At 34.5% G+C, this 17,087-nt stretch overlaps 1 protein-coding gene across 2 annotated transcripts in view; it reads left to right on the top strand.

The window, feature by feature from the left end:
• Positions 1–1,462: 1,462 nt before the first annotated feature.
• LOC129275263 (sterol O-acyltransferase 1-like) overlaps positions 1,463–17,087 on the top strand; it is a 32,495-nt gene continuing 16,870 nt past the window's right edge. The window contains exons 1-5 of one of the 2 annotated variants that reach the window (XR_010295435.1): positions 1,463–1,839; positions 9,398–9,516; positions 10,214–10,338; positions 10,771–10,818; positions 13,468–13,575. Coding sequence is in view for 1 of the 2 variants with exons in the window: in XM_064108381.1 (XP_063964451.1) it covers positions 1,797–1,839; positions 9,398–9,516; positions 10,214–10,338; positions 10,771–10,818; positions 13,468–13,575 (443 nt within the window). In the remaining variant the exon portion in view is untranslated. The remainder of the gene's footprint in view (positions 1,840–9,397; positions 9,517–10,213; positions 10,339–10,770; positions 10,819–13,467; positions 13,576–17,087) is intronic. The other variant, XM_064108381.1, reaches the window with a different exon arrangement.

Genomic DNA, 17,087 nt, shown 5'->3' with positions numbered 1-17,087 from the left:
TCACCCTCCTCTCCTTTTTTCTCTCTTTTTTTGTACGCCACGGTGAACAGGATTTTTGTTATGATTGTGAGCATCAGGGCGAAACTCTATATATGCTCGAGGGGGCCGAGTATGGCGCTTCTGGCTGCTCTGGCAAAAAGTAGCTTAATATAGGTCCCGAGCGAGCGAGATAAAAAAAAATCACCTTTTCATGAGAATCTAACATGAAGATAGATTTTAACGTGATATTCAGAAAAATATAATACACTTTCCTTCCTTTCCTCATTTTTTTGGGGTTGCCGGTTGTAGAACTTTTGGGGGCCATGGTCCAAACTCATCCATATAACAGTGCTTTATGGGTGGGGTCCAGGGCAGAGCCCACTGAACTAGAATACGTATTTCTAGTTCAGTGGCAGAGCCCCGGAACCTCTTGATATCAAAGCCATTTTAAACATTACAGATGGCCACTTATTTTAATCAAATTGCGTGTATATTTATATAGCTTTAACACAACACATAAATTCAATGCAGTTGTGTATTGTAATCATCCAAATATTGTGAGGGGCACACCCTAGCAAATGTGGGAAAATTTGTAAAAAGTCGCCAGCGAGCGAAGCGAGCCAGAAAAAAAAAGGCCTGTTAAAATGAAATTCTAATTATGTGATAGATTTTTACATCATTATAGCAATATCATGTCATATATATTTTTTCATTCATCTCATTTCGCTGCCTCCTTTATTTTCTTTTATTTCCCCTTGGCTGTGGAACCACCCCCCGGTACGCCAGTGCTTCAACGTAAATCTTAATGCAGGAAGGGTCCATATACATGATATAGGGGCCCGTTATAGAACCCATTAAAGGTTACAGATGAAGAGCCCCCACTGCACGGGGTCTTGACTCTTGGACAGAGCCTTTGGAGATTTAGCAAGTTTATGATAGACTTTCTTACGACATTATGCTATATACCATCCATTTTTCTTCCCGCTCGTTATCTCAATCCTCGGCAGCCCGGTAGTCGGGCCGGTAGTGTACGTTATCTTGTCCCTATTCTTTATTTTCCAATTTAGATTTTGGCTAATTCCATTTTGCCTTTATTTCCCGCTTTTGTTTGCCTTTTTGTCATCTTTAATTTATTTCCCTGTCTTACTAATCATGCTAATGTATTTGTATATCGGGCCCTTTTATCGGGGCGAATTGATCTTTCTCACTTGTTCTTTTTTCCTTCCTTTTCCCATTATCTTTCCGTTTACCCTTTTTTATGTTTTTCTTAGTTTTCTTTTCCCTTTCCCTTTCCCCTTTTTTCTTTCCTTTCCCTTTCCCTTTCTTCCCCCTTTTTTTTCTTTTTCCCGTTTTTTTTAATTTTCCCGTTGAGTTCCGCCAGGGGGGGCAGCTTGCCCCCCTGCCCCCCCCCCCCGCCTGTTACGCCACTGCCCAGTTTATGATTACTTTTGGGAAGTATAGAACAAGTCATTCCTTACAATTTATCTTTAGTATATATAACTACCATAGCGCTTCCGCGGGGAGCTTCGTGGTCATTCTCGTAAATATTTTTCTCTGTATTTAAAAAAAAAACACCTGGAATAACTAGTCTACTTCCACTATACTAGTAATTATAAATAAGCGTGTTGCAAGCGAAGTAACTACGTCATCGTGGCGCTGGCAGCGCAGAAAAGGTCAACAAACTTATATATACCGGTACTCGACTCCGAATTAATCATTTCATTCATTCTTCGAGTCCAAGCAACCTGCGGAAACTTTGTTTGGCTCTGCATCATCTTATTTATTTGATCGTAATATTGGACAGCCTTAATACACAGATGGACGGAACAGGAGAAAGAAGTCGACCAACATTTTCAAATGGTACAGAATACATTGTATTTCTCAATACGTAGTTTTATTGTGAATATTGTGATGTGCTGTGCTGTGCTGATGAGTTGTGACTGTGAGTGATGATGTTGTCGAGCGGAGTGCCCGCACCCGGAACTTCAGCGTACCGTATTTTATCTCAGATCTATCCGCTCGCTCGCACAGGCAAGCTAGGCAAACAATATTCGTTGCCTGTTAATGTGTTCTGAAGTCTGAAGATGAAGAATTTTACGTAGGGAGGAGAAAAGTTTGAGAAAAGTTTGGGAAAAGGGATGAGCTAGTTCTGAGTAGTTGGAGTAGAAGAAGAAAGAGGAGGAGAAGGAGGAGGCGCGATAGCTCAGTCGGTAGAGCGGGGATTCGGATTCCGGTGACCCTTTGGTAAGGCATTTATCCTCATTACCAGGGGCGGTATTCTGAGGTCATTTTATCTTTAAAATATTTTATTTTATCTCTTAAAATGAAATTGGTATTCTGAGATGATATTTTATCTCTCAGATAAAATTTACAATTTTATCTTGCGTATAGATTTTATCTTGCGTATAGATTTTATCTTGCGTAAATATAGATGATACGCAACAGAACAGTGCCTGCATAGACATACCCATCGCGTATCTGGGTATTGCAATGCGGATGATTTGCTTGCGCCCAAGTTACTTTGAAGAAAAAAATGAAATAAACTTAAAAGAGGGTAGGGGCTATTTTATCTCCGCGACGTTGATTTCACCAATATTTCTAGGTGAATTAACCCCAAATGTTGACATGAAAATGAAGAAAAATTATATATTTATTGAGAATAAAACCTTCACGTTATTCCTGTACAATCAGAGAGTATTTCATAAGACTTTTCTTGACTAATATTGTCCTTGAAATGAGGCTTGAAAAGATGCGATATAGACTTCGCAAAAAGATGAGAGTATTGCCCTTTTTGTTAAAAAGACATCTCTGTAAAGACGCGCAAGCGTATAGTGCAAGCGTATTTGAAGTCAATAAATTGACGCAATCTCACCCCTTTGCCACACCTCCTGACGGAATGGATTTCAATTGGTTGAGTGACACGAGAGAGCTATAAAAGCGCGTTTCTAATTGGATATTGATTAAAAAGTAGGTGTGTCTTACAGAGATAAAATGAAGATAAAATTGTTCTCAGAATACTAATTCGGAGAGATTTTAAGGGTATTTTATCTCACTGATTTTAACGGAGATAAAATATTTTATTTTATCTGAGATAAAATGGATCTCAGAATACCACCCCAGGTCCCTCGGAGAGGACCTTAAGCCGTTGGTCCCCTTGTTGCTTGCTCACAGGCATTCATGCTTTCTTAGCAGTCAGGTAAAAAACCTTGGTATAACAACAACGATTATTGAAATACCTTTTGTTTTGCTTTGTACTTGAACATGAATATTTGTTTTTACTGTTTGAAATGTCATGCTACATCACTACTAGTCAAATCCCTTCTAAAATTTCAATCAACAAAGGAAGTTCATTGTAGTAGTTTTATTTTCAGTTTAGTTTACAACTATTTTGTGTATGATATGTTGTCTTTTCTGTTGTTGGAATTGATGAATCTTGTTTAAGATATGTGCTTGATATCATGGTTATTATGTCATTGACAGCAATATATTTCTTCAATTATATTGACTTTTTTTCTGCCGATCTCCGAACAGCGGTTGAGCGGAGGAACTGAAACGAGAGAGAGAGGGATTTGTCTTCTGTTATTTTTATTAATACTATCATTATAATGATATAATGAAGATTATTCATTGATTCAATTTTTCATGACATAATTACATGATATTGTTATGTTACCTGTAACTTACCTGTCTGTAACTTATCTCGAATATGACCTTAGAACTCACTTTGTTATAGAGGTCTACAGTCTTCTTCTTCTTCTGTTGAGTACAGTCCTCTTTATAGAGTATAGTCGTACTTGACTGAGGCCGCAATCACAAAAACACATGACATTTGGTGCAGTTAAACAAAACTAACCTACACTGTATGTATAATGCAAGTAAAAAGATAGAGTAAGTGGTTATCAACTCTTATTTTCGGACTACTGAACCTTCGAAATAACAGTCCTTATTTCGTTTTCAGACTTATGAACCTTCGGATCAACGAACCTTATTTCATTTTCGGACTAACAAACCTTCGGAATGACGAACCTTATTTTGTTTTCGGATTAAAGAACTTTCGGAATTACGAATGTTACCCAGATAGATGACCACCTTATTAAGTAATCCATCGATAGCTGCATTGCATATATACGATAGGTTTCAGAAACTAGATCATGACGGTGAATCAATATGAATTAGATCACAGCCGCCGGAATGACCTACATGTACATTTAGATCATTAAAAAGTGCAAATGAAGTATTTAAAAAAAAAGGACAAAATGGGTGATGAATGACATGGGAGATATACACTATTTAGAGATTCGATAGATATTGAGTGATTGTGGGTAAGTTTTCATCCACTCATGTGGACTTTAAGTCTTGAATCTCAAACAATCTTTTTTTCTAAGTCTTTTTGTTACCTGAAGTTATTATTTTTTTAAATGGATATTATTTATGGTTGGGTGTTGAAGGCAAAAAATATCTGGGACCCTTTGGAGAAAGATGAATTTAAAAAAAAAGTATAAAAAAGATTGAAAAATAGAATGATATTGGACAAAAGAACCAATTGTTATGTTATCAATGAAATAAAATCCTTTGTGGTAGGACTTTTCATCTCGAGGGGAGGAAGTTGTCATGATGGGGTAAAGTTTGTTGACCTTACTGAAATCAGAATCTCCTGTATGGAACAAGAAGTTTGTTGAACTTTCAATGAACCTTGTGTGGTTTTTTACTCAGTCACCTACATGTACTTTCCCTCAATTTGTACTAGAACAGGATCCATAGGTGGTTTCAAACCGCCTCGATCATAAGAATCCCCGTTAAATTACGAGAACTTTTTTAGGCTAAAAATACCCATTAATTATTCCTACATTTACACCGCCCCGAAACATCCCTTCGGGATAAGTTCCTGAAGTTACGAGCATGCGCAGTATGATCTGTATAAGCAGGCAAGGCGCGAGATTCAAAATCACTAGCCCAGCAGCCACCCACGGCTCCCGCGCCCAACGACACGCTGGGCTAAAAGTTTCCGTAAATTGCTTTCACATTGCCAAAATACCTGCGACCTTGGAAAAATCCCCGCGAAAGTTCTCGTAATTTCGCCAAGTACCTACTATTTAGCGGGTATTTTCTTTCGGGGAAATTACGCGTAGTTTGCTTTCACATTACCAAAATACCTGGTATTTTTTTATCGGGATAAATTTCCCGATCAGAGAACACCTGGAACTGACGAACTTCGAGGCGGTCTGAAACCACCTCATGATTAAAGTGAGCTGAGGCATACTCTTTATTCTTTAATCTTCCTCTGACCTTGTTAATTGGACTTTTATTTTGCATATGCGTTGATAAGGTGATGTAATAATAGTATCCATTGTTACATATTGAATACCGGTTTCTGACTTTTCTAGTTGAAAACAAATGGAGAAACCAAAAGGTTTTGTTGAACTCAGATCAAACTTTTAGATATTAATTTAGTGTTATTTTACTGTTTCATTTTCAATGTTTCAATTTCATTCTTTTTAGGGATTACATGTAAGTATTTTTACTTTATATGACTCACATTCATTTTTAAGAAACAGTTTATAAACTTATCTTTAGTTTAATATTAAGAATTTGAAACACCTTAAATCAGATTCCTTGACATTAACATTTTCTATTTGCATTTTTTGTACTTCAAATGACTGCTGCATTATAAAATTACAATTACATGTAAGTAAGTAAGAGAGCTGAAGTATACAATTTTTCCTAATTCACAAAAAATGCTTATTAAAATGATTTGAATAAAACCATTCTTGATGTGAAATTTTCAGGTGAATACATGATAAAGTATGAGAAATATTGGTCACAAAAACGTTTGTTCAACTTTGATAATTTCTGGGTAGTTTGGAAAATGGGAGCAAACTTTGAAGTTTAAACCAAATTTATGAAGTTGTTTCTCGTAAAAGTCTGCAGTTTACATTGATGATTGTTGATTTTAATGGCAATGGTTGTGTATCACGATGTTGAGAAATGAGAATAAAAGGGAAAAGTATGAATTGTGCAAACTGTAAATTATTATTTTACATAGGCCTACCGGTACCATAAATATTCAACAAAGCTGAACTTTAGTAGTTTGCAGTGGAAGGTAGTTTGAAGATCTCGAACGTCTTTAAATTGAAGATGAAATGTTTTTGTATTTATGATATAAATTTTGACAACTGCAAGCCAAACAAGCCAAACAAGAAATATTGAAATCTAGCTGAAAACCAAATATGCTTTCAAAATGCCAAGGAAAAATCCCCAGTGGGCATACAGCCTGATACAGGTACATGGAGCATGATAATACATGTAGAGCTTGGCAAAATTTCATAATTATTTTGCTGATTTTAGAGCAATTACTCGTTTTCTATTAAATACATTGAAGTAGTAACATTTTGTGATTATTTGGTTAGATTCTGTCAAAGTTCTTTTTTTTTTTTTTTTTTTTTTTTACTTTAATTTTATAGCACAGGTCTACAGTGTCTATGAAGTTGTCTTTTTTTATTGGACTGTGACTGTCTGACCTCATGATTCACTATCTTTTGATATCAAAGACCTATCACATTTTAAAGAATACATGGCATTCTACTTATTAATTTCATCATTTGTAGGTCATAATGTACATGCTCCCCATAAATAGGTTTTGCATTTGGTTTTTGGGGGGAACACATGCATTATATCATACTCAAATTATTGAACAAAAGTTGTTCTTGGCAGCTTAATTGAAATTAATTGCTAAGGACTTGCTAGATATAGCAACAAGTAATCCAAACTGGATTGTCATTTTTTTAAGGAATACCTTGTTACTAGCATGAAGGTTCCCATGAAAGAAAGAAAGTAAGAAACGTCTGAAAATATGAATGAAAACACTGAACAATCATTTGGTCTGATGTATTTATTCTTATGAGTGATTAAATAGGCCTGCATGCTCTGATTCATACATGGTATGGTAATTTGGTGTGGATTACTTAGCATAGTTTATGCTTAGTTGATGCTTTTTTCATTGTTTATCTCGATCTAATTATCAGAATTCTGGATTTCCGGAAAACTACGATTTGTATCTCATTTACATATATGAAAATGGTCTATTCAATTTAATAGTTTGGTGTTGGGTTAGATAGTTGACCGCAGTATTACACTCTATTGTCACTCACCCTCCTTCATTGACCCCCTTTTTTCAAATTCAATAGACAAAGGGAAAGAAAGGGTGGGAATTTGAAAACATCATGCCCTTTGCCTCGTGTGGTTGTCCAGCTTGAACTCATGAATGGGAATGTATGTAGGATCATAGCTCCATGGTAGGATCACCTTCATGGTAGAGTGCTTTTTACCCTATGGTAAGGATGCACACATGTATACAGTGACCTTCCCCACTCTCTCTCCCTCTCTCTCTGTTATGTGGGTCATTGAGAAAGTTTGTTGACCCTGGTTGACTCACTACCTGCATGCTTAGACTTTCGCTCCAGTCTGAAGTTTGAAATCTGTAGGAGAATGGTCGAAATAGTGAATTTGTTTCATTTGATGAAGAGAATTCACGTGCAGACATTTTATGAATTTGTACATGTACCTTGCTGTGGAATGTATGAAACTTATTATAAACTGAAAATTATTATACCATAATCTACATGTTTTTCATGTTCTTTTGTAAATTTCTTTTAATAATGAATAATTAATAATGTCGTACATGTACTTACTGAGGGTAGCCTACCAGCATGCCCTGCTGAACATAATATATTAATTCCCTGGCGTTAGCTGGGCGTAGGCGCTCAAGCATTCAGGGAATTATTTCCTACAGGTTACCCATTTACTACACTCGGTTGGAGAGTGGCAAATGTTAAAGGAGAATGAAACCCTTGAAACCAGCTGAATCCATATCAAAGAGAAAAATCAAAGGAACACATTGTTGAAAGTTTGAGGAAGATGAATAATGAGAAAGTTATGACCATTTGAATATTGAGATCACTAGTGCCATGTAGATCCTCCCATCGGCAATGCGACCAAGATCTGTGATATCACACACGTACAACTCCCTCATTACTTTAGTACTTATTTCACTTATATTCTCACTTTTATAGAGTCTATCACAAGGTGAGGTGTTCTCTTTATGAGATGACAAGTACAGAGGTTTCACAACATTATATCATTGATGAATCGTTTGTCATATGATTAGAATGAGCAAAAAGAAATGTTTTGGGGTATATTTTCAGTGTCCAAATGGGAGAGTTGTACGTGTGTGACATCACAGATCTTGGTCGCATTGCCAATGGGAGGATCTCCATAGCATTAGTGATCTCGACATTCAAATGCTCATAACTCTTTTATTACTAGTCCTATTTTACTCAAACTTTTGTTGATCTTATTTTTTGATTTTTCTGCTTTCACAAAAGCTAACTTGCTCCAAGAGTTTCATTCTCCTTTAATGAATGCCTTGCCAAAAGATGCGATTTCTGCAGTGGAATTTGAACCTCAGACCTCACGGTTCATAGTCCAGAGACTTATTCACTGAAACATTAAACCATACCTTTGGCTATTACACCTTTTTAAATTTGCTATTAAGCAGTGCATTGCTGCATAAAGAGATAATGCCATCAATTTTTACAATTAACTGTAGTCGGCCATATACATGTAGGATGTGGTTAGGTTTAATTACATGTATGTATTTCATGATTCAAAATAATTTCAAAATGATTATGCATGGAAGAATGTGTGATTATAATTGATTAACCACACTCTTCATCAGTAATTTTTTGTTGTTGCTTCGGTTTATGTTTTCATTTTAATTTTATTTTAGGGTGGATGGGGGTACACTATAGTTTCTATCTGAGTGATATGCAAAACAAAGGCCAAAGAGGACCGGGGCAGGGGAAAACAGTTTATTTCCAATTCGTCTAATGCCAATTCGTCCAATTGCCAACTCGTCTACTACCATTTGGTCTACTAGCAGTTTGTCCATTATCCACATGGTCTAATTGCCAATTTGTCCACTCACCATTTCATCTAATAACCAGTTGTGTTAATTGTGAAAAATGAATGAGAATGAAATGGATATTAGACCAACTGGTTAATAGACGAAATGGTCATAAACGAAATTATGATTAGACAAAGTGATGTTTGGACCAAACGTTTATTGGACCTAATGGTTGTTACACGAAATGTTGGTGGACAGAATGGCATTAGACTAAATGAAAGTAGACCATGTGGTGAGTGGACGAGTTGGCTGTAAACGAATTGGCAATCTACCAGGGGAAACAATCTTGTGTATCACTGTCAGAATGTGGGAGGGGAGGCAGTGCCCTCTTGGCCTCTTTACTACCCCCTAAATCCAATAATATATTTATTTTTTTACTTTGTGAAGCAAACATACATTTACAGTGATAATAATAGGATTTAAACCATTTGCCATTTCCTTTCAATTTAATTCTAGGTCTAGACCACAGAGTTCAGGAGGGGATAAGGCACAGAGGTCACAATGGCAGAATGCCTGGAGGGTCCGAGGGTGACCGAGACATCACAGTCTCACAGCTCAGACATGCAGCCCATCAGGTACTGTGTGTTTTGAATCAACCCTTTGAACCTTGAGTTGGGAGATTCGGTCATGAACCTAATTCAAATGGAATGTCTATGCTCTTAGAAAGTTGGTTTTGATTTGAAAAAAACATGGAAAACTGAGAAAAATTCCATCAAAGAATAATAGAGCTATGATGTTTTTAGATTATGATTTTGTTACACTTGAGCTGCTCACCATATGTCTTGTGATATAAATCTCATAAAGTGCCCTTTTCTGTTGTGATTTTATAATTGAGCTATCTTATTTTAAACAGACTTTTATGAGAATGAATATAATAAAAAGCCCTAAAAATTTCAGTTTGTAGATTTATATACCGTACATATATACATTACAACTAGGGGAACTGCTTGTTTGTGACATCACAAGAAACTGTCATCAGTATTTTCTTTCATATCCTGTTTGTATTTCTTGATGGACTTCCCCCTTTAAGAATGTGAACCTACAGTTTGGTTCGTCATTGCGACTTTATTTTATTAAAGGTAAATGTAGACGTACTGTATACTGTTGGCTCATGGCCCATAGGCCTACATGCATTAAAGCTTTTGAAGGATTCTCATACCCGTACCTCATCATTTTTTCACAGATCTTCAATTTCTTTTTTCTTTTTTTTTAATGGCTTATTTTCCATAGATATTTTTCTATAATTTTATCTCTTCTCTTGATTCTTTTCAGATGCAAACTGACTTTGTAGATCAGATGCAAGATAGATTACACAATTTGTTGGATGGGTTTGTTGGAGAGGTAACAAGGATGGGGGAGTTAGAATCACCTGTCAAGGAGAACCCCAAAGGAAAGAGGTATTACACAGCCCCCTCCCGCCTTGTAACCCCCACCCCCCTCCCCCAAGATACGCCGTCTCTCTATCTCCTGATAAATGCAAATAATGCATCTGGTGTGCATGGTAAAAGATTTAAAATTCTTGATATTTTTTTATAAATAAAAATAGGAATTTATAATATCTAGAGTGTAAGTGATCCACTGTTAAACATCTGTCCTCTATTTTTTCTTCAAAAATTGTACTTTTTGAGTTGGTCCATTGTATGTTACGAAAAGTTTGTTCAATTGATTTTGCTTATGTCCTTGATGCAAAACGATTTAGAGAGAAAAGAATCAGTTGATCTATACACCTTCCATTGTATTTAATACAAAAAATCACTTTGTTTAAAAAGATTATAAAATGATTTATTTGTGTTTTTTTTTTTCCTGTTTTTTGTTTTTCCGTTTCTCAGGGAACCTCTTGCACAGAAAGTGTTTGTACCACGTGAATCCCTTCTGACGTGAGTATCAAGTGTTTCAAACTTCTTTGCTGATGATTATCAGCGTTTATCCATAACATCATGTGATCATTTTAGATGATATATGTCTATAGTTGTGTATTATACTGGCTTTTATTTGTGAAAGGACAATACTTCATAAATGTCTTCTGAGACTACTTGCCACTTGAGAAACAAAGTTTTAGCACATTGTAAATAGGATTGTTTTACTATTTTTTATTAATAAAATAAGCTTTTCAAGTTGGTCAAATAGTGAGAGAAATATAAATAATACTGATAGACATGCAATCAAATTACAATGTTGCAGTCTTGTATGTACTTGTAATATTATATTATATTTATATGTTATAGTTTGTATTGGACTTATGTGTATCTAAGATCAAAAGTTTCACAATTTAGAATGATTTATCAAGGTAAAACCAGCAATGAATCATGCTTTTTTCATACATGTACAATTTGAGGTAGACATACTTGTACTTTTAGTTTCACAATTTCCCATCGCCAGTAAACACGTCATTAATTTCAGGATAAGTGACATAACATATGGTCTCTTCATGAATATATGTACAGATATAGCACATGCCTCATTTTATTCAGAATACTCAAAACAGCAAAATAGGGCTTTCACACTTCCCTAATCAAGATAAATACATAGTATTTTTAGATGTGTTTTTTACCCCTATCTGAAAATACCAGATATTGTGCCAATTAGAAGGGAAGCTACTCATGTGATATCCATGAAATTATATACTGGGAAATATATTTAGCTTAAGAGACACTTTTGATAATTACATGTTTCTTTTCTGAAATATTTGCTTCGTGAAAGAAACTAAAAAGAACTTACTCGCATCTTTGTAGAAGTTTGTACAAACATACATGTATTGTTTCACTCCCATTCTCTCTAAGAACTCTATGTATCGGTCTAGTTTCTTGAAGTGTTACTGTTGGCACACAAAATGAATATCAGGTCATGAATTTTTTAGTCTGAATCATAAATTTCTTGAAAATAATGCATATTTTTTTTTATTGGGAAGGTGTTAATAGTGCACATTTTTTTTATCTGGAAGGTGTTGAGATCATTCACCACCACCGTGACTCCATGAGTATGAGTTAAGGAAGTAATTGCTAGCCTCTAGTACACGTGGTCAGGAAGTAGTTGTTGTGACGTACAAGGTTTGCAGGGAATTTTTTTTTTATCAATTCAAAAGTTTGGGGCTCCAGTTTTGGTACATGTAGCATGCCATGAATATTGCTTGATGTAAAACTGATCATACGGTCACAAGAATAATTATTAATCACTACATACCCATATTACTCACATAAATTGAACTCACTTTTAATTAGTTAATTGTTTTATAAATTCATTTATACATATCGGCTGGGGAGACCTACATGTAGGCTTTCATAAGAGGGTACATAGAAAATTATTATAGTTCTATTTGACACACACACAAAAAAAAAATGTTGCCACACAAAAATTGACTAGTAGAAATATAGGCCTAAGTAAAAGTTTGATTGGAAAAGGAATGTTAACTTGTGGTAGCATAATAGTAGTGTACAACTTTAGGCCAAAGGTGTGGGGGTGGATGCCTCCTAAGCCCCACCCCGGGCATGGATCCATGCCTGTGACAAAGAAAGACTATGAAAAATATATAAAAGAAAATTGAAACCAGAGAATGAAAGAAGGAAGTAAATTATGCCATTGTGTTCAAGGTTAAGTTTAATAAGACAATAGTAATTTGATGTTGTTATATCCTGTCAAAGAAGTGCTACATGTATATGAACAAGTAAATTATTTTAAACAAGGAAACTAGAACCATCCTGTTACAAAACTGAATGGAAATGTATATGTTGTTTATGTGGACTTTATCATTTATTGTGAGCCAACTTGTATTTAGCATAAAATTGGTTTTGATATAGTTTGGAGCTATTGCTTTCATTTACAGTTAAAAAAAATTATGTTAATGATTTATTGTAAAGTTTATAGTATTCTGAATGTGTATTTTTTTAAATTAATAATGTTTTTTTAACAATTACAATACTTTACAAGATTATTGGATAACAACCATGATGAAAAAAGAGGGATGGAATGACTAGGGCCTGTTGCATATAAAGTTACCATTATTAGTAACTTTGCCATTCAATTGTAATTTCCCTGAAATCCTTGATTCTGATTGGCTAATGAGCATCGTTACCATGGTAGTTACCATTGGATGGCAAAGTTACCATAATAGTAACTTTTATGCAATGGGGCTCTGGGGGTCATTTGCTCTCATTGTACAAGTTCAGTTTGTTGGGTTTTTTTTATTTTCATGATATTGCAATGCAAATTTATTCTAATCAATTTATAGAACATTGATGATTTCATTTTGTGCAAGTTTGTTATCCAAAGGTTTCAATCATTAAACACCTACAATGAATATAGCCAGCCTATATTAAAAAACTACTACAAATCCTGAGAGCATTCTTTTTCTACCCCCAATCATTTTATTGAAATTTTAATAAGTTTTCTTTGTGTGTTCATGTCAAAAGACAATAAAAACCATTTCATTAATCATAAAATACATCAATAGTCTGTTCATGTTTTATAGTCATCATATAACTTGTTTTCACCAGCTTTGTCTTTGCCTTTGTTTTTTCTCTCGTTTTCAGGATTCTCTTGAAAGACAAGAATATACAGACAATCTACAATATTTTAGTAGCAATGTTAATCGTCATCATCATGAATACGTTCACAACGGATTTACTAGAAACTGGAAGGTTAGTTGTAAAGTGTTCTTACCCCAAACATTCTTAGACGGATAGCCATTCAAGAGATCATTCTCCATGAATAGAACTTAAAAGATTCAGTTCTGGCACCTCTTCCCCCTGGCACCCCCCCCCCCCACAATACAGACCTTCATTTTCAGACCATCAGATCTCTTTTATAACAAACCTTATTTTTATTTTTTAGTAGCCTTCATTTTCGGAATAAACAAACCTTCAGAATAGTGACCTGTAACCGTCAGATACATACATGTAGCTATACTTTTTATTTTGTTTCTGTATTTCTTGTGTGTGTCTGAACACAATCTTTCTACATCTGCAGTAAAGGCGAATTTCTTTGTCTTTTTTCAATGTTCGCAATGCGCCTTAACGCCCTCTACCTTCGACTTAACATCAACATCTATATGTGTATTATAAGGAATAAACCCATTCATAGACTTCGCCCTTACGTAGGATGTATGCATATATATATTACAAATACTTAAAGCAGGAGCTCCAGTATATTTGTAGAGCTTTTGATGCTTTATAATATACCGAATGATCAAAAGTCATGTTGTCAAAATTGTGGTAATTAAAAACTGTCAACATCTCTAGATTTATCAAGGTTTAAATTAGGTCATTATATGATGGCCATGAAGATTGTGTATACACATATACAGGTCATTTGAATGTAAATTGTAGTAGGGCAATGGAGAGGTCATTGAAATAAAACTATTACATTCCTGAATTATTTGAACTTGGGGTCACAGATAATGGATTAACAATTAGTGCTTTGGTCAATATCGTGGAAAGAATTCTTTCGAGATTTACAGGCCATACACATTACAAAGAAAATTGATTTTCTAAATTCTTCTAGATCTATGAGCCAGTTCAGAGTTCCATTCTGCACATGATCAGGAGGTCATTCGTACTAAAGTGACATGGTGATTTAATATTTAATATTTAATGAGATAAGCACTAACTTTGATGTCTTGATTATTCATATATTCTTTTGAATTGTGTTTTCATTAGATCCACAAAAACAACAATGCATCCCCACTAGTGACTGGTATTTCACAGTTGGCCAAGTAACATGCTAATACATGTACTTTCAAAGTAGAAATGCAACAAATACCTTCATGGAGTGTTCATTGGTGTGCTATTCTAGTCACCTGGTCTATGCAATTTTTACACCCTGCTATGTAAGGCATGCTTACATAATATCTTGCTTTGAAATCTGCCTATCATAGTGAAAGAAATGAAAGGTCATTTGACCAAGATTGCCCATGAGGTAACTATGAACTGGTCTATTCAGGAAGCTGTCAGATCATAATGTTTCATATTGACTTTGAAGTCGTTATTCTTTGTCAGAAACAAATACAAAGACCGACATGATAAAATTTACTCAATATCAAATCACAATATTTACAGAACCAAAATATCACAAGCAAAAGTGCTGATAGCGGAATTTAGCAGTGTAGGATAATGAACTGATTGTACTTTGCCCTGGAATAAACTGTGTAGTCATTAAGTACATGTAGATAGACTATGACAGACAAATAAATTATGTGTAAATATCAGTTTTATTCTTCAAATTGGCAACACATTATTTTTCTTATATCAAAATTACTTAAATGTTATCACAAAATAAAGGACTAACTAATATAGGTCAATAGAGATTATCTTATGAAATTCAAAATTTGCAAAAATTTGCTGTGAAAAAAATTATTATTAGGTTGCAATTACATTCATTGCCAATTTGAACTTTCTAGTGATTATATTTATTCAAATTTCTTTTTACCATCAACAAAGAAAGATACTTGCATATAAAATGGGCACAGTATTGTAGGTTTTTTTTCTTTCTTTCTTTTTCTGATGTATTTTCAGAATATTTTTTAGTTGATCTGCATGACAAATAATTAGGCCAAAACATAAAAAACACAATGTGGGACTTAATCTACAGCACTGAACACTTGAATGATTAGTTCAGTCATCTTTTGTTTTTATTCTACATTATTTCTAAAATCATTGTGGAGTGTATTTGTATTTCTCAATGTTGATAGAGCTAATGGGTTGTCAACATCACATGGTTGACATATGGGTAATGTGAACATTTTCCCACACGACCTACAGTATGCAGGTGTGATAGTGTGTCATAGGGGGTGTTGCACGAAAAAAATATTTGCAATCAATTACAAATATTCTGTTGCAATCTTACAATTGATTGATCAATTTTAGCTGTAGCAAATCAGATTACACTCCTTGTTTCAAGGAGCAGATTAGCAATCAGTTGCAAATTTGTAATCAAATGCAATACCTATGATTTATTTAGAGACTGAAAATAGACTTGCAATTGATCGCAAGTTTCTTGCAATGCCCCAATAGTTTGATATTTGTCATCAGGAACAGTTGCAGGAAGGGAATTTCTTAGGATGGTGCATTGATCTATTTGTTTGAGGTCTGACAAATCCTTTGCCCCCCCCCAAAAAAAAAAAAAAAAATGAGTAAAAATTATGTCAGTATGGCAGCTGCACGGTACACCATGTTTTCTGTTTATGGCCACATGTTTGACCCTTAAAATAAATGAAGGAATTAATGAAATGATTATCATAGGTGATATAGAGAAATTGAATAAACACATAAATAAAATAAATAAATAAAAAATAAAATAAAAAACAAGAAGAGTCTATTTGATATTCATTATTCAAGTATTTTTTTTAATTGATGATCGAACAAAACAAAACATGTTAATAAAAGGTTATAAGGATATGGAAAAGAGGGAAGACCTTTTTCAATCTTTTTTTTTCTGTATCTGTACAAAGATAAAGCACATTATTGAAATATCCTTGAGTAACGTGCACACACAATACACTGAAGTAGAAACTGCAGGTGTATGTAGAAACGGAACTGTTTTGCATTAATGAGTGCCTTTATGAAATTTCCAATTCTCCATTGACAACATTCTGTGTTTTATGTGTTATGCCCATAGCTGTATGTGAGGTGAAACTGATCTTGTTGATACAAATATTTTTGGGAATATTTTATCTAACGTATCTATCAGATTCAGTGTGAAAAGTCATGTAAATTTGGCATATCTTGTCACTTTCTGGTAAAAATTTCTTCCAAATATAGCAACAAATTGTATGAGCTTCTACACGTTTGCAAACTAGTCTTGAACACATAACCTTTTCTCTTCCTAAACCTAATATTCAATACCAGTACTGGGCGATTCCATGCTAGAAAAATCAGCCATTTTCACAACATTTATCAACCTGCTGTCAAAACGAACGAAGAACTTCATTTTGCTTTGTGTTAATATTAAAGTACTACTGAGTAGACATGCAAAAAACTGACAACCAACAAAAATATGTTGTCCATGGGTGAATTAGAGCTTAAAACGTTGCGTGTCGTACGGGACATTTCTGCGTCCCGTACGACACACAACATTTTCACCTATAATTTACCCATAATCAATTTTTTGTGTTGGTTATTAGTTTTTCACATGACTACCCACTAAAGCTTTATCA

The sequence above is a fragment of the Lytechinus pictus genome, chromosome 13, assembly GCF_037042905.1.
Source record: "Lytechinus pictus isolate F3 Inbred chromosome 13, Lp3.0, whole genome shotgun sequence".
Lineage (NCBI taxonomy): Eukaryota > Metazoa > Echinodermata > Echinoidea > Temnopleuroida > Toxopneustidae > Lytechinus > Lytechinus pictus.
The sequence above is the reverse complement of the archived record's forward strand: the minus strand, read 5'-3'. Positions and strand labels throughout refer to the sequence as shown.